At 39.7% G+C, this 18,111-nt stretch overlaps 2 protein-coding genes across 3 annotated transcripts; one reads left to right on the top strand and one right to left on the bottom strand.

Annotated features, from left to right (window-relative positions):
- Positions 1 to 577: 577 nt before the first annotated feature.
- LOC121306511 (adenylate kinase isoenzyme 6-like) lies at positions 578 to 4,187 on the bottom strand. Its single transcript, XM_041238254.1, has 5 exons — positions 4,082 to 4,187; positions 2,946 to 3,038; positions 2,242 to 2,300; positions 1,485 to 1,630; positions 578 to 1,057 (listed from the first exon to the last, which is right to left on the bottom strand). The coding sequence occupies exons 1-5, from the start codon at positions 4,116 to 4,118 to the stop codon at positions 868 to 870; spliced, it is 525 nt and encodes a 174-aa protein (XP_041094188.1). The 5' UTR covers positions 4,119 to 4,187; the 3' UTR covers positions 578 to 867.
- Positions 4,188 to 4,241: 54 nt separating this feature from the next.
- On the top strand, positions 4,242 to 16,865 carry rad17 (RAD17 checkpoint clamp loader component). 2 transcript variants are annotated; one of them, XM_041238241.1, is made up of 17 exons: positions 4,242 to 4,547; positions 5,416 to 5,524; positions 6,024 to 6,281; positions 7,284 to 7,367; positions 7,809 to 7,968; positions 8,079 to 8,215; positions 8,619 to 8,671; positions 9,022 to 9,147; positions 9,264 to 9,333; positions 10,049 to 10,160; positions 11,553 to 11,750; positions 12,833 to 12,918; positions 13,339 to 13,485; positions 14,323 to 14,469; positions 14,873 to 14,993; positions 15,333 to 15,390; positions 15,860 to 16,865. In XM_041238241.1, exons 2-17 carry the CDS (start codon positions 5,483 to 5,485, stop codon positions 16,125 to 16,127), a joined length of 2,067 nt encoding a protein of 688 aa, XP_041094175.1. In that variant the 5' UTR covers positions 4,242 to 4,547; positions 5,416 to 5,482; the 3' UTR covers positions 16,128 to 16,865. The 2 variants fall into 2 exon arrangements, with proteins under 2 accessions (XP_041094175.1, XP_041094183.1); XM_041238249.1 differs by lacking the exon at positions 15,333 to 15,390 and having other exon boundaries at positions 15,860 to 15,938.
- Positions 16,866 to 18,111: the final 1,246 nt, after the last annotated feature.

Below are 18,111 nucleotides of genomic sequence, written 5' to 3'. Positions count from 1 at the left end.
TGACCCTGGGTGTTGGAAAACATGGATCGAGAATTGATTAGGGGTTTGCTACGCATGTGGACTGGCAGAGCTATACTGGTGTTCTTTTCTGAAAAGAGACTAATATTGCAGATAGCAGACTGTTTGGTTCAAATTGCATGTACTGCTAACCACTGATAGAGACGATGCGTCTACAAACTGCCCAACAATGACTGCAAGCTAACGAGATAACAATGCTGTGGACTAGAAGGGAACAGGCTCTAAAGACTTCAGAGAGATCAAAAGAGATAATCCCACTGGCATCAACGGGGGTCGCAAGGAGATAACAAAAGGCAGATGTATGGACCTTTTGTCTCCAGGAGTGTGAAGAATGCACTGAGTTCAGAGGTTGTCACACTAGACTACACACACAGACACACACACATTAACACTCACACAGTAAATTAAATTACCTTGACCATTGGTTAAGTGTCAGAGAAAGGGGAGGTGGACCATCTATACAGAAGGGTATTTAATGTCATGCAAACATTGTAATTTTGAGTTTTGTTTGCCCTGTACCTGGGACCAGACTCCCTGCATATTTCAATAAACCTGGCAACTGATTGAAGAAAAGGACTCTGTGCATTTTCTTGAATCTACTTACTCACCATCTATTTTTTGTAAGTTACTTCACTGGGGTAAGCTTTCAAGATAACATTTTGTGTAGTGTGCTTGCTATATGAATAGAACGACAACGGCAGGCTTCACAGGCCCTGAAGAGCTTCAGCATTACTGCTAATCAGGGTCTGTGAAACAGATGACAGCACCTCCTGCAACGCAAGACAAGGGCGTGCCGCTGGGTGACTGTGTGAGGCGACGCCGAGGTCTCTGTGGAACGGCAGCTCCGGTTCAGTTGTTATCCTTAATCCACTGCTCTATCCACAGCAGAATCTGCTCCATGTTCCTCTCCAGGTCCTCCGGGTTGTTGCTATGCAACTGGTGCACGATCTCCTCTTTGTAGGACTCCATGGCCTCTTCGTAAATGGTCTGGAAAATCTCACACTGGATATTGTCCTGAAGCTTCTTCCCTTTGTAGCCCCTTAAAAAAAAAAAAAAAACGCGCACACACACACAGAATTATTTAAACAGATGATCAGTGCAATCATATTTTGAATGAGGATCCCTAAACCTACTTTTTAATAAAGGTAACTAAGAAACATCTTGTGTATGGTTTGATGATTGCACCTTAGCTGCATAAAAAAGACATCAGTATAAAACAATCACAGACAAAACTGCAGTTTAGGGTACTGATCAGCAGAGGGCACTGGTTGCTAAAATCAACTAATGGCCATGCTGGGCAAGATTCATTCTGAAAATGTTTTGTAACAGAATGTTTACAGCAGGTGCCCAAATGGACAAGTAATTTCTTGAAATACGTATATTTAATAGAGAGCAACACGTCTACATAGTAATGCGGAGAGTGTGTACACAAACGCTTCAAGTCAATAGCCCTGGGTTGTGCTCACCTGCTCTCTAGCCTGTTGTAAAGGGCTGAGTTTTCAGTGCGGAGCACAAACACGATGTGAAACCAGCGCTCCGGAAAGAAGTCACAGCCGTGGTAATCAACAATCATGCCCCCCTCGCCCATCTTGTCTTCCAGCTCATCAACTACCTGGAAACCAGCACAGTTTCAAATCAAGCAAACACATTAAAACATACAGTAGCATGCACATCTAATACACTGATCTTTTTCATAGTAATTCTTCATGCCTTAATGAATGACAGTCTTTATTCCTGTTTACCACACATTCTTCAGTGTACAAAATAAATACAAATAAATCAAATATAATACAAATGCGATTACTGAGCTCTCTGCAGAAACCAGGTGCCGGCAGTCACGTGAGGATCACTGGTGTTGATCGGGCTAATTCACCATTGAGAGTTAAACAAGTGAAGACACAGCTGCTTGGACTGGCGTGGATTGCTGTTCTCCACACAGTCTATGAAAATCAACAGTCATCACAAACCCAAGCAGCTGCTTCTTCACCTGGAATGGTAATTTAGCCCAATCAACACCAATGCTCCTCACTTGACTGTCAGCACCCGATTTCTGCAGGCAGCTCAATCTGAACAACTGAATAATCGGCTTGCGCAGCACGAACAGAAAGAGCAGCCTGATTCTCCAGCTCCCCAAAACAAACCAGCTCATACAGACGATACAGTTGAATTATAACACTTCAAGAATTGGAATTCTGAAATGATGTCTTTATAAGATATACTCACCCTATCTTCATCCAATATAGGGCATTGGTACTCTTCATCAAATCCATCATACAACTCACCTAGACAAACATATACACACATAAGAATAACAGTCTGCATTCAGGGGGCACACGTATAACCACTAGACTGGTCTTTACTGAGTGAATAAACACGGCTCGGTTTCTGTTTACGAGAAGCAGCAGCAGATTTACTCAAACACAGGCATGTTTAATCATGCTCCTTGAAACAAACCTGCCAATTAAAATATATAAATCAGACAAACAATCTGACAATAAGTCTTTTACCAATGTAGATTGTGTTACACTTCTATCAATACTACTGAATATAGACCTGTACTACACTTCACGTGTAAACAAAATACTGTTTAGAATCTCATTGAAGCAGTTTATATAAAAAGCTATGAAGCATATTTGTAAGTTGTTTCAAAGACCTTGATCTGTGTTTTCTCCTTTTTAATAACAGGAGCACATTACAGACTGGACACTTTTCTAAGGACGAGTGTATTCCCTTTATGGTTGATGAGGCAGAAACCCCATGTGATGGAGATGCAGAGCAGCTGCTGTGTAATCCATGCCCCCCATAGTGTGAATTCATGTGCATACTGGCTAACATTTTTTTTAACTATTTTGTTAGCTACAATTACTGTAATTGACATTAGGAATCAGACCCAATCATGTCCCCTTCCCCTGTCACTGGTTACTCACTTTCCTGTGCCAGGTCCCCCACGTTTATGTATGTCAGTCCCGTTCTCTGTGCCAGCTCTTTACCCAGTGTGGTTTTCCCCACACCGGGGGTACCTGGAAACCACAGAAATGTCAATATGGTTACGGTGTTAACCCAAGGTTACACTCTGTCAGATCACCGGCCTACTTCAGTTGAATGGCCTTGCTGTGCATGGCACCGCAAAGAGGACAGGCCACTCTGTTTATATTCCTCACTGGAAGTTTTCATTTTAGCAATGCAGAACCAAGCTTACTGCCCTCAACACGTGTGTCACTCCTCAGCGGGCTTCAAATACAAATGCTCACGTCCACCGGCAGTCATAGTTTAGGGGTTTTGTTTAGTTTTTTTGGTGTAAAACTAGTGCTAACATTAACAGTAACACAAACTTTGCGAGTTTCAGATACAGTCACACGCGTATATCACCCCACTGAAATGTCCTGGAAGGGAGTTCATGGGGTCAAGCACCTGACACTATCTCTTTGGTCATCATTACACCCCGATTAATATCTGGTTTATAAATGATAAGTCATCCAACTGATTGCCACCCCACTAAGTATCCCTTTGGGAAATAAAAGCAAGTTATTGCAGCACAATATAGAATGCAGGACACAGCAATGTATACGTTTTCATCCCACATCTCTTTATACAGCAATGTGTTGTCCACTGTAAAAAAAGAAATCGATCAATAAACACTATAATCAATGCAATACTTAATACTGCATTTGAGGTCAACACCAGGCAGGTCTGTGGTGTCAACACTTCTTTCGTGTTGTAATGCTTATTCGAAATCTGACAGAACTACGTACTCAGCGAGAGCTCGGTCCAGGTTCTGTGCGCCAATGCGGTTAAATTAGGTGATACGGAAACATTAATAGCAAATCATTCTGCACATATTTTGAAGGCAGAAAAGTGAATAACTTCAGAATCCACCAGTCACGCTATATCAATCAATCAATAAATAAATAAATAAAAACCCACGCAATCCACACTGCTGCCGCGTTCTCAGTTCATTACCGAATGCTGGAAGTATGAGAAGTTCAGTTTTTCTACAGCCGGATATTTACTAATCAGGTACTGTGCTTGCATTCACTCTCTGCACACTGGCAGCATCACTCACCGGTTAAAAGTATATTCGGTCTCTTTAACATCTTCATTGGAGCCACACGTGAAGGCGAAGTGCAGCGCGCAGGGGCTTCAACACGCCGTGCACGTCAACTGCTCGCTTCAACGAGGAAAAAGGACATTTCAGTAGCGGGGATTTTATTAAAATATCAATCATGTCGATCTTATGACACCAAAAATACAATCTAAATATGCCTCTTTATATTAATTTGTACAGTTGCACTAGTTTTGTACAGGCAGTGAGGTGTGTCCCCATGATGACTTCATCACTAGTTGTCCTCCTTTCACAGAGGTCCTCGGCGTTAAAGGGAAAGATCGTTTTTATTTTTTAAACTTGGGTGTTGTTGTCGTTACAGCTTTTTATAAAAACATAAATAAGACGACTTTTCGAACGTCAATAACAATTTTTGGTTTAAGGAATAACGCCCCAAATATGTAGTAAGCTGTGGTGGACGCGACATGTAAGTAGTGACAATGTAGTGTCATGTCTACAACTTTCACAACATTAAAAGCGTTTGTTTTCACAACACAATTCAAATGTGATAAACCCAGTTCAAATGTGTGTATATTAAAGCTTTATTAAAAAAAATGAAACCGAAGTGTTAAACACATTCATTTGTACTGCTTAATAACTTGCCGGTAGATGTCACTGGTAAGTAAAACAAAACAAAATAAATAAATATTCTTATGTCTGATGTTTGATCAACCCGCTGTCAGATTGTGACATGGAGCACCTGTGTTTGTTTACGTACCTGTTTCTTGTTTTTGTTCACAGCGTGAGGTTGTAAATGTGCAATTATTAATGTTGTTGTATCTAGAGTAGTGTTCTACAGAAATCAGGCTAACGATAGCGTGTGTAAATAACGCAGAAACACATTTGCTTTACTATCTCAGTACTGTCTTGTGAGATTCTAATGCATACTGTATGTACATACTGTTTTTTTATACAGTAGTCTCTCTTAATTTATATATAGCAAAGTATATGTTTTTTTCCTAAACGTTATCATTTGTCATTTCCTCGTGGTGCAGATTCTATGTGTGCATTTGTTTAGCTATGTATTACTTAACTGTTTATCTTTGTAATGATCAGATTTGCAAATGTTTTGGATCTCAACAATAGATCTGTGCTTTGATCAGAGGGATATGAACAATGCAGTCGAGGGACATATGTGCTATGAATTGAAATATCAGACTGTGACATTGCCTCAGTTTTCAGTTCTCTCTCTCTCTCTCTCTCTCTCTCTCTCTCTCTCTCTCTCTCTCTCTCTCTCTCTCTCTCTCTCTCTCTCTCTCTCTCTCTCTCTCTCTCTGTGTGTGTGTTTTTCACAGTAAAACTTCAGCTTGTATTTGGTTTGCTGAGAACGTGTATTGCTGATGGGACTCAACAAAGCTGATAATGTCCAAAAGTTCTCTCAGCAGAAAGGTAGCTTCTGGTAAGGTGAGTTGCTGAATTAAAATTATGCAAGGTGATATTGGCAATTAAAAAAAAACCTTGCTCTTGACACAGCTATTATAACTGTTTTAGGGATAACAACCCTCACTGTGTATCAAACTTTTGCACCACTGGATTCTTTGTTGTTGGTGGTGGTATAATAAGTTTATGAGTTATTTACAGTGAAATCACTGGGAGTTGTTGTAAAAAAAAAAAAAAAATTGTCACATGGCACATATATAAAAGAAAGGAAAAAAGTTCAACCCCAGCATGCATGACAGTAGCTAGTTAGTAGGGATACAGTAGTTCTGTGGTCTGTTAAATTATTATAAAATTAAAGTTTATCGTTTGTATTCAGCTTATGGTTTCACTTATGTTTAAACAGTACAGTAGTTTGTTTTCAAAATAAGTAATCTAGTTTACATAATTTTATAAAGCGTCAGTAGATAAGTGCGAAGTAGCACTACCCCTAAAGCTAATTGATTTAAATCTGTCTTTACTTTAGTTAACAAACTGGGTACAGCCTTCATTTGATGACTTATTTGGAGGTGCCAGCTTGAAATCACTCACTTCAAAAAAGAGGACTAACTCTAGAGAACCAAAGGGAAATGATTGGTCTTCCGCTTTGGACGCCAGCAGCAAACTTCAGGCAAAGAAGAGGACAAAAGCACCATTCTGTGAGCAGCCAGGTCACTTTACCAAGGAATACCTCGACCTAGATCAAGATGTGCCCTGGGTGGATAAATACAAGCCGGAGTCGCAGGTACACATCACCATACATACATCTCCAATCCATTCTACTCTTCTATACTGACCATTGCAGGGGGAAGCATGGATTTTACAAGGGTACAGAAGAAAACATAAATCTGCCAGGATTTGATTTAAACAGCGGCAGATCTAAGTGCTTAAATATTTAAAACAGCCTTTGGAATACCAAGGTTATGAAAAATCCAGTATCTAACAGTGCATGAGAGCCTTTCATCTGTTAAATATTGTATTAGCATTTCTGTTTTAATGGTATTTAAATTCACTGCTGTTTAGAGCTATTGAGTACACCCCTCAGATGGAAATCACTACAGTTAATTTAAGACTAAATGTGGTAACCTAATATGAGTAGCTGTAACATTGAAGAATGAAGAAATTCAGGGATAGACATAAAGTCCCAAATTCTATAGAAATTGTATTTATTGCTGTTTTTCTTACGCACTTTAATTAGTCATGGTATACAGCTGGTACCAAACTCAGTTGTGCCTGATTAAGTTAATTGTAAAAGCTGGAATGGTTCAAACTGCTATGCCAGGGGTGGCCAATCCTAGTCCTGGAGAGCCACAATCCTGTAGGTTTTCTGTGTCTCTTTAAATCATCAAATGCCAAAGACCTTGGAAACATGTTATTGTTGACTAATTAAGAAAATAATTGGTACAATGAAATAACTGAGAACTTGGGTGGAACTAAAACCAGAAGACCCTGCGCCTCTGCAGGACCCAGACTAGCCACCCCTGTGCTGTGCAGTGATGGGCTTCTTTGTATTCCTCTATCCCGGGGGCGGCAGGACTGATATTTTTTCTTGAATCACCTGAATCTTTCTTGATCTGTAAAATGATTAAAAATGAAATCTGGAAATTTTACACTGAACACTTGAAAAGTTGTTTTAAGTGAATGTAACATACTTTTTACGGTATGGATGTGGAAACGCTACACATGTTGTTTTTTTCTACCACTGGCTTATTGTTTTCTTAATTATTGTCTTTTTAATATTTTACAGGCCGAGCTGGCAGTACACAAAAAGAAGATTGAAGAAGTAGAAAACTGGTTGTCAACGGAAGTTCAGCAAAGACAACCTAAAAAGGTATATTATACTGTTGAAGCCTGTGTTCATGTAGTTCCAAATGCCATAGACCGGGTTGACAGTGGCATAATAATTTCTCGGAAAAAGGAAACAATATTGGTATACAATTGGTATTGTCCAGAGCTTTCAAAAATGGAACCAGCCGAGGCCTAAAAAAACGTACCTGTAGTTAGCATAACTGTTTGATTTTCATTTCTTGGTGACTGGCAGGTGTTAGGGGTTCCAGTGAAGCACGTGTATGGTACTAATATCTGACAAACAGGACATTAACGGATGCAGGAAGCTGAGTGATGATCCTCAAACTTAACTTGTAGCACGATGAATGAGCCACCATCCTTGCTTGTGTGATAAAACATTGTTATAATATGCTGAACCATACAATAATTGCTATGAAAAAAACAATATTGCCTGTAACTCCCCTGATGCTGTTTCTTTGTAAAGGGTGGCTCGATTCTGCTGATGACCGGACCTTCTGGTTGTGGAAAGACCGCCACAGTCCAGGTGTTAACAAAAGAGCTGGGGGTTCAGATTCAGGAGTGGTCAAACCCAACTTCGCTGTCCGAATTCAACAAGGATGATTATAAAAACGTCTTTGACCCCGGTAAGTGGTACAAACCTGAATAAAACAATTGTTGCATGCATGCACTTCTACGTTTTCCCATCTATGTCTAGTTTCTGCTTTATCCATCTTGTTTTTCTTTCTGTCAAAAGAGTCACGTTTCAGAGGCTTCACTAGTGAATCACAGTCTGCAGTTTTTCAAGAGTTTCTATTAAGAGCAAACAAATATAACAAACTGCAGATGTTCGGGGAGGCCAAGGACACCAACAAGAAAGTAATCCTCATTGAAGTGAGTTAAGACAGCTGCATATTGTGTGTAGTCATTGAAGTGAGTTAAGACAACTGCATATTGTGTGTAGTCATTGAAGTGAGTTAAGACAGCTGCATATTGTGTGTAGTCTTGCTGCTGTTTTTTATTTTTATATATAAATTAAAAATCTCCTACTATCTGTTAATAAACTTATAGGGCTAAGTAGCTTTAAATGTCATCATTTCACTATTTCCTTCCCTTTTTTTAATATAATATTTGCAATCAAAAGGACTGTTTTTCCAGTTGTGTTGCTCCAGTAACGAATTGCAACTATCTTTCTAATTATCAGAAATGTAATCAAATACATGGCCTATTTTAATTTAAATGCTAAACTTGGCAATTCAAAATAAATATATTTATTTACTTGTCCGTTGTGTTACAGGAAGTCCCCAATCAGTTTTATAGACAGCCAGCCTCCTTGCATGATATCCTACGGTAAGTTGCTTTTACTGGTGTGCAGAAACATTAGTATGATATTCAGGATGTATTGTCAGGAACTGTTACTTGTATTCTCATTTGTAAATGATATTATGGTTTTCATCACAGTCAGGGTTGTTATCTGAAGCTCTTATAGCGGGAGCACACACACTTGATTTTATTGATCCAGTTTTATTTTGTTGTGTAAATATTTTCATGTTCATTTGGTTACAACTGCTGCTTGGTGCTCTTTTAATTCTCATCTCTTGATTGTCATTTATTTTTGGTTGCTCATTAACAAAATTGCCATCACAATTGCAAATGCTTGCAGCGATGTTAACAGAAAGACTGTTTGTACTGGCTATTAGGAGATTCATTCGGACTGGTAGATGTCCACTGATCTTCATCATCTCCGACAGTCTCAGTGGAGACAGCAACCAATGGTTACTATTTCCAAAAGACATACAGGAGGAGCTGAACATTAGTAATATAAGGTAAGGGCAGTGTACATTGTGCACACAAATACACATGCATTCTGGACTTGAATGATTCATTTTTATTTCACTGTGTCAGTTAATGATGTGTGTGGTTTCTTTGTATTCCTTTTCAGTTTTAACCCTGTGGCTCCTACCAGTATGATGAAGGTATTAAGTCGAATAGCAGCTCAGGAGACAAGCAGGGTAAGTACATCACCCACTGGTGAGCTGGGTCTGCGTATGCATGTATGTATATGTGTTGGATTTGTGTTAACATGATAATTGGTTCTTATACTCTGTAGTAATGATTCCATTTTGATATATGTGTGTTTTATTCAAATATGCAACACATAGTACAACTACAAGTGTGCTAAACAGTAATTCAGCATTCATCAAAATATACTCTACCACGACATATCAGATTACTGTTATAACATTATGAGATAATTAAAATTAAATAACAATATATCGGTATACCAAAAAGAAAACAGATCATCACTCAGTGTAAGGTTTGTGTCCTTCTCACTAACAAATAATATTAATCACAGTAATTGTAGAACTGATCTATAAAAATTGAGACAACTTATTTCTTTAGCAGAGGTTTTACAAACTAATAATTGTAACAATGTGTTTTTAAACACATACACATATTATACAAAGTAAATGTTATGTAGAAAATTAAGCTTTTTGCAACATATGCATATGCGTGTATGCATATGCATGTGTAGGGGAATAAATAGATGAGCACAGATATGACTATTCATTTAATTGTGTGAGCTTTTAGGGCATTTTTTTCTCAAAAATAACAATCTGCTAATGGCTTGCCATATATGTTTTGACATGTTTGCGTTGTGTGACTAATTAAGATCAATTATAGGTTAAGTAGTACCTCATTATTAGCTTCTATTTTTGATTTCAGAGTGGAGGAAAGGTATCGGTTCCTGACAAAGATTCTCTGGATCAGCTGTGTTCTGGGAGCTCTGGAGACATCAGAAGTGCAATAAATAGCCTGCAGTTTTCTTCTTTAAAAGGTAATCACTTGGGTTTGTGGCGGGCTGCAGATGCTGCTGTATCACTTGGGTTTGTGGTGGGCTGCAGATTCTGCTGTATCACTTGGGTTTGTGGTGGGTTGCAGATGCTGCTGTATCACTTGGGTTTGTGGTGGGCTGCAGATGCTGCTGTATCACTTGGGTTTGTGGTGGGCTGCAGATGCTGCTGTATCACTTGGGTTTGTGGTGGGCTGCAGGTGCTGCTGTATCACTTGGGTTTGTGATGGGCTGCAGGTGCTGCTGTATCACTTGGGTTTGTGGTGGGCTGCAGGTGCTGCTGTATCACTTGGGTTTGTGGTGGGCTGCAGGTGCTGCTGTATCACTTGGGTTTGTGGTGGGCTGCAGGTGCTGCTGTATCACTTGGGTTTGTGGTGGGCTGCAGGTGCTGCTGTATCACTTGGGTTTGTGGTGGGCTGCAGATTCTGCTGTATCACTTGGGTTTGTGGTGGGCTGCAGGTGCTGCTGTATCACTTGGGTTTGTGGTGGGCTGCAGGTGCTGCTGTATCACTTGGGTTTGTGGTGGGCTGCAGGTGCTGCTGTATCACTTGGGTTTGTGGTGGGCTGCAGGTGCTGCTGTATCACTTGGGTTTGTGGTGGGCTGCAGGTGCTGCTGTATCACTTGGGTTTGTGGTGGGCTGCAGGTGCTGCTGTATCACTTGGGTTTGTGGTGGGCTGCAGGTGCTGCTGTATCACTTGGGTTTGTGGTGGGCTGCAGGTGCTGCTGTATCACTTGGGTTTGTGGTGGGCTGCAGGTGCTGCTGTATCACTTGGGTTTGTGGTGGGCTGCAGGTGCTGCTGTATCACTTGGGTTTGTGGTGGGCTGCAGGTGCTGCTGTATCACTTGGGTTTGTGGTGGGCTGCAGGTGCTGCTGTATCACTTGGGTTTGTGGTGGGCTGCAGGTGCTGCTGTATCACTTGGGTTTGTGATGGACTGCAGGTGCTGCTGTATCACTTGGGTTTGTGGTGGGCTGCAGATTCTGCTGTATCACTTGGGTTTGTGATGGACTGCAGGTGCTGCTGTATCACTTGTTTAACGTTGAAATATCTACTCTCGTCTGTGGCCCAGTCTTTTAATAAAACTAACCTAGTGCAGCACAGGGGTGGAAATAAGACTCCTATTGCATAGCAGTTTCCCCCATTCCAGGTTTTAATGTGTGCATGATTAGCCTCAGTGTATAGGTAACATCAGGTGTGTCTTATTAAACTCGTAGTAAACCAGGAATGGATCAAACTAGTGCAACTGGGTTTTTATGTCCAGCCCTTCAGTGTATAGACTTTGTTTGCATCTCTCAAATGTGTGTGTATATATAGTGTTTTTTGTGTGTTCCTTTCATTGTAATGAAACTATTAATAATTCTACTCTGTGCGTCCTAGATTATGCTGTGGAAAACAGTTTATTAAGCAGCAAGAAAGGAAAGGCCTCATCTAAAGCAAGTAAAACATCTACCCAAGGGAGAAATAAAGACAAGTCGTCAAAGACCTCTGAGAGACAAGAGGGGCTGCAAGCCATTGGTGGAAAGGACGTCTCCCTCTTCCTGTTCCGAGCGTTGGGAAAAATACTGCACTTCAAACGTAAGTAAAGTTGTCTCTTTCAAATCTTAAATAAGATGTGTTTTTTGCTCTTAATATGAATATCCAAGCTGACTAGTTTAGTACAGGACATATTTATTGTTAAGTAATACTTTACACCAGCAGCTTAAACATGTACTGTATCACAACGTAAAAAAATTACAGCAACAGAACTCAAATTTACATGTTAATGTTTTGTAAACCATTATCAATCACCAGGTAGATTGAAAGCAATGAGTAATCATTGGCAGTAAATCGCTAAATCATAGAGGGGATCTTAGAACAGTAATTCATCCAACTTTTAAAACCCTATGAATAATATTAATATTACTGGCTACTAGATAACAAAAACTATACTGACTTTCTACAAATATTTAACTCTAACACTGCATATATAGCCAAACCCAACAGTTATCTGTATCACAGTTATTGTTTGTTTGTTTATTGTATTTATTTATCAGGGGCGCATACAATTATAACATAAATGTCACTTGCATGACACAAGATGCATTGCATTTTCAATGTAGCCAGTAGGCTCATTTCCATTGACAGTCCCCAGGCAGACACTGATGACAACTGTAATAAATCTCCATAATACTTCTACTCTAAACTATGGCAATAATTTCCTACTGAATATCTGAGTAAAACAATATTAAAGTCATGTTACCTATTAAAAATGAATAACAATCAGCAGCGTACATAATCAAGCTATAGACAATTTATGTAATATAAATATCTAATATACACAATACAAAATCAAATACATCCTGAATAAATGAATGATTGCATATCTGGTTATGTTTCTACCAAGCCATAAGTTTACTGCAAAATATTTTAAAATTCCTTAAGAATTTGTGAAGGAAGTGACTTCCTAGTGGTTGGTAGTACTTTTTAAAAGCTGTTGTAATCATGGGGCTAGTTTCTGTTTAAACTTGCTAAATATCTTCATAAGTGCATTCTTACAATTTGTTTTAGCCTGCGTGTTTTTGTAGAGCACATTGAACCACATTTGACATTCCTAACCTGTGTGTACATGGTGAACTGATGATTTCTACGTGTTTGCATGTATGTAATGACACCAACAGGGGAGCCCCGCACCGAGCCTGAGCTTCCTCACCTACCAGACCATCTGTCAGAGCATGAGAGAGACCCACTGCTGGTGGACCCAGAGGTGGGTTGTTCAGCTGTTTAGATCTATAAAAAAAACCTTCAGTAGGTTATCACCCACACAGCTCTTTAATCTTATAAAACTGAACAGTCAGTCTTCAGACAGTTAGATTACCAAACAAGGATACTGGGTCAATGTTCCACTGCAGGCAAATTGCCATGGTAATGCATTTGCTATGGAGGGGTCAATTTTCCAGCAATACAGGCTGTTAACTTGAAACATGATTGCCATACATGCTTCACCAACAGTAAGGAAATTCAATTACAAATAATGTCCAGACGGAAACAATCAAACCACACCAGACACATTTTACACAGACAAGCCGTGAACAAGAAACCCACCAAGAATTCAGTTAGACCTGATTAAAATCTACAAGACAAAGACAGAAAATATACCATTTAAAGTGTCTGTTCCCCTGTGTAGATGGTTACAGAGAAATGCCACATGTCAGGAGAGCTGTTCAACATGTACCTGCACCAGAACTACCTTGAGTTCTTCAGTAACATTGAGGATGTGGTGCGAGCCAGTGAATACCTCTCCGACGCGGACTTCCTCACCGCAGAGTGGAGTGTAAGAGCTGCTCTTCCTTGCTGTATCATAGTACTGATTGAGAGACATGACTTTTTTTAATTGTGTCAAATTAGCATTGGGACTAAATGTTAGACTATTCATACAACACCGCTTGAAATGTGTTTGGTTGCACAAAAGAGAAGTACTTTTTGTTTTTCAGATAATTCAAAATGACAGTTACAATTTAAAATAGTGCTAAATTGAGACATGTCGGTTCTTTATTTGTATGTTTAAATTTTGAGTTTTATCAAATGTTTAGGCAGTGATACTAAACAGGGACTTGCCAGAGACAGCAGACCCAACCACAGTGGCCTTGTGTGCTCAGTCTATAGTTTTTCTAGTGGAAGCTTTTTTTGCAGTTATGTAGGCTGGGCTAAATTCTTAAAGCTATTTGCTTTTACAATCTTCAAAATTCTGAAAGAAAAAGAAAAACAGCAATTGCTTTTCTAAAATGAACAAGAAACTAGTTGCAGGCTAACTTGCGTTTTATGAAAAGTGTATTTCTGGTTTGGTATTTTATCGAGGGTGTTCCTCATTTCTAATATTTGGTTTGGTTGGAGGTAAAACAGCCATGTTGGATATCAAACCAAAGCAAACATTATCACTGTAGCCATTCTAGTCTTTCAACGAGCGCTTGTGGATACTCATTTATTGTAACATTAACAATTTAACAGACTTTCCACAAACAGCCATGCTCCGCTCCAGGCTTGTAAACAAAAAGATTACCCGAGTAACTGCCAAAATGAACAGAGGCTTGTATTCTGCCCCATTGCTGGCTGCACATGTTGTTTGCCTGGGAAGGGCTTCACTAATCCAAATGCATTGTTTCTGTTCCAGTCTCGATCTTCACTCCGAGAGTACAGCGCCTCGGTCGCAGCTAGAGGGATGATCCATTCCAACAAAGCCAGAGCCTTTGCCAGCAGCCAGACAGGAGTGGGATTTAAGCCTTTACACAAACCACAATGGCTTCTTATAAACAGAAAGGTGCAAACGCTGTTCATATGTGTAGAGAATGCAAAGTAACTGCCAGTTTCGTCAGCTTTATGTGAAAAAATTGGTTTTTAATACTGCTGTACAGTATTACAGGTACAATGCAGTAATACTGTTTTAGATTTACCCTTTTTAATGTCATTTGATGATCACTACAAGAATACACTGGCTGTATGTATTTCAGAGCACGGCTAATGTTTATTTTGTAGTTTCTTCACTGCATATACCCCTCTAAAAGGGTGACGCTTAATAGCCACAAGAGCTAATCGGACTGAGATGCAATTGCTTCCTGAGCTGTAGTTAAAACTAAAGGCTTTGACCTGCAGAACTGGGAAGTATGAATTCTCATTAATAACCTTTTCAGATATTGTATTAATCTTCTTTTTTTCTGTTACAGTACCAGGAAAACTGCCTTGTAGCAAAGTCTCTGTTTATCAGTTTCTGTATGCCTCCGGCATGCCTTCAGACTCAGCTCTTGCCCTACCTTGCTCTACTGACAAATCCAATGAGGAATCAAGGTATGTAGAATGTACTTCAGTGCTGTTCAATGTTTTTTTTAATCGGGTCTGATCAATTTTAATTTGGCAGAGAATAATATCATTCAGATGTCTCTCTTTTCCTCCACATTGCTTTCTATATTTGTTTGTCCATTTCTTATTAAAAAATGCTTTTACATAGTGCTGTGAAAAGCATATTTAAAAAAGAGATCTAGCAGACAGCATTCTTCTAGAAAAATATGCTACAACACCGATGCATATTACACTTTCCCTGTAACATAATCCAGAAGAGTTTAAAGTTCAAACTTCTAAGATATTCATTTTGAGAATTTGCTATTAAAACACACCTTTTTTTATCAGCTCAAATTGCATTTATCCAGGATGTTGGCAGGCTTCCTCTGAAGAAATATCCTAGAAGGTATGTCCAGCTTTGGGGGTTATAAAACTGCAGCAGTAACAATGAAGTTTGGTTCCAAAGCTAACGTGCAGGACAACAAATGATATAAGACTGTATTCTCATCCTGTGATTGGCAGGAATGGAAATAAGACTCCTATCGCATAGCAGTTTCACCCATTCGAGTTTTTAACACATTTCCATTTGTGAATTGAGGGAACCATTTCTCAAGAAATGTGGTCTTTCACTGTCAGGGGCTGACTGTAATCAAAAATTCAGGATGTCTGAAGTCAGGCATCAAAGGTAATATCATATATTATGTAAATTTAGTATGCTGTCTGTGAAATCTACATCGTACCTCAAAATGATCTGAGTTTGTTCCAGAATGCTTAAAGACATTGTATACAGAAAGTGAGACAGCCAGTATTAACAATAATGCCTGACTTTTGGGAGACCCTGTAAATTGATATTGAAGAGCACTCTCCTTTTCCAGGTTGAAGCTTGAAGCTCTGACAGATAAGGATCCAGTAGTAGACCTGGACAGTGATGAAGATGACCCTGCTGTTTCCGCCTATGCAAAACCTAAAGGAGAGCAGTCCCAAGCTCCTGGCCCCGATGAAGACCTCCAGTCAGACGGTGGCTCCCTTCCTTCCAGTCAGACTGCTGGAGGGGACCTTCCTGGGAGCCAGCCGCAACCCACTGCAGCACAAGCCATCATGAAGGAAGAGGAGATTGTGATTGAGGATTACGACAGTGACTGAAGAAACCCAGTGCACCCCGCAGCTGAAACGGCTTTACTTTGGAATTAAGCACACGTTTTGTCTTCCTATTTATGAAGCTGCTGCTCTTTTTCCCTGCGTTGTTGTGCGGATGATGGATTTGTTTGACTGCTATGGTAGCAAAAGAGCAGATAACTACAGAAGCTGTGAAACCTTTAAGTTAAACTAAAGGTGTGTTATTCACAGCCAGGGGTGTGCAGCAGTGTTTTCTACAGCTCATCGTCTCCAAAGTGCTGTTGTGTAAATCTCACCAGTTGTGTTTGTTTGTTTTATATTTATATTTCTGTTGTTTCTTTTTGTGTCTCTGGAGCACTTGTTTCTGTGTAGTGTGTACATACCCAAAATGCACATTTGGACAAAGTTGCATTGTAAATTCTATATGGCATGTTAGCAAAAACAAACCTGAAGTGTTGGACAGAATTATAGTCGGTATTCATTAGTTACAATTATTTAATCCTCTGCAATTGCAAAAAAAAATACGTAATTGATCAAAAAACAAAATAAAAATCACATTGCTAAAACCCATGCCTTTATGAACACATCCCTGATTATACAATGTACTTTAAAAAAAAAGCTAGCTGCTAGTTTATATATCATAAGTTCATTTAAAAGAAAACAGAATTGTTAAAGCCATAGTCTAATTATAAATTAGTTGCTGTTTGACCAAAGTCAGCGAAGTGAATTGGTTGTATAATTGAAAATCCAAATAAAAAGCGAGTATCTGTGCAGTGTTGTGATTATTCCACTGAATGAGGATTGCTGAATAACCAAGGGGCACGCAGTTTAACAGCAGCTTAAACCTGGATAAACAGCTCATTTCTTACAATTATTTCAAGCTCTACATTTGCATAGCAACACTGCGTACTTTAGCACAGTAGGATTCATCACCCAGTCATTCTGTCTTTGATCTGAATAAATAAAAAGGTCAATTCCAAAATGAGACAAACAAATAAATAGATATTCACTATTTAGTGTTCAATACTAAAAAGTGATTAAACTTTGCAGGAATTCTCTTAATGCTTGGTGATGCTAGTTCTTTAAAGAAAACCAATCTCTTGTATTTTTGTTACTGTTGTTTTGCTAGTGAGACTGACATTCCTGTACAACTTAATTGCATTTTACAACTTTATTTAATTGAACATCTTCCATTCAGCACTGGTTTGTTATTGAGAGGGATTCCAGTGTTGTTTTGCGGATTGATTGATTGATTTAATGCTGCATTGCCATATCTCCAGATTGGGACAGATAAACAGACACCATCAGCGTGGCCCAAATTTTTTGAATGATGACCCTAAAAAGGATATTAAGAACATAAGAAAGGTTACAAACGAGAAGAGGCCATTCGGCCCATCTTGCTTGTTTTAGTTGTTAGTAGTTTATTGAACCCAGAATCTCACGGGGGCATGGCACGCAGAAATAGCTGCTAAATACACCTTCAAAGTGAAAGGTGACCTACCAGCATCAAGCAGTTCTTGCAGAAACTGTAAGATAACTGGTATGGGGCAAGAGATTGAGTCATGACTTACTCAGACACCAATTGTGAAAATACTTCCACATGTAGGCGTACAGCGACCTTGTGGACTCTGCCCTAGCATTCTGCAACGTACCCACACTGCATCTGATAGCCCTAGGGATAACAAGAGGTTCCTTTCAGGGGCTAGACCCATAGCTGGAACCTGCCCGGTTCCGGGTGCCAAAGAATGTCTCTCCAGGCGAAGTGAGATCTCCCAAGGATGGCCTTGTAAGAGCTGGCACAGGGTCGAGAAACAGATTCTCCTGCGCCACTGGGGGCCACTAGGAGAACTGACGTCTTCTCTAACCAGACTTTTTTGAAAAAGGCAGAGAGTAACGGGATTGGCGGGAATGCGTATAGGAGCGCTGTGGGCCAATCGTGGGCTAGGGCGTCGACACCGAATGGACCGCCTAACCAGTGGAGGGAGAACCACAGGGGGAAAGGTGTCGTCTC

The sequence above is a fragment of the Polyodon spathula genome, chromosome 2, assembly GCF_017654505.1.
Source record: "Polyodon spathula isolate WHYD16114869_AA chromosome 2, ASM1765450v1, whole genome shotgun sequence".
Taxonomy (NCBI): Eukaryota; Metazoa; Chordata; class Actinopteri; order Acipenseriformes; family Polyodontidae; genus Polyodon; species Polyodon spathula.
Note: the sequence above shows the minus strand (reverse complement) of the source record. Positions and strands in the feature narration are given on the sequence as shown.

Excerpts from the sequence above, each read along its gene's own strand:
- rad17 (XM_041238241.1), top strand. The coding sequence starts at position 5,483 with ATGTCCAAAAGTTCTCTCAGCAGAAAGGTAGCTTCTGGTAAG. Across the intron at positions 8,672-9,021 it reads TCCTTGCATGATATCCTACG|GAGATTCATTCGGACTGGTA; the intron begins GTAAGTTGCTTT and ends ACTGGCTATTAG. Across the intron at positions 12,919-13,338 it reads CACTGCTGGTGGACCCAGAG|ATGGTTACAGAGAAATGCCA; the intron begins GTGGGTTGTTCA and ends TCCCCTGTGTAG.
- LOC121306511 (XM_041238254.1), bottom strand. The coding sequence starts at position 4,118 with ATGAAGATGTTAAAGAGACCGAATATACTTTTAACCG. Across the intron at positions 3,039-4,081 it reads ACCGAATATACTTTTAACCG|GTACCCCCGGTGTGGGGAAA; the intron begins GTGAGTGATGCT and ends TGTGGTTTCCAG. Across the intron at positions 1,058-1,484 it reads TACAACAGGCTAGAGAGCAG|GGGCTACAAAGGGAAGAAGC; the intron begins GTGAGCACAACC and ends TTTTTTTTTAAG.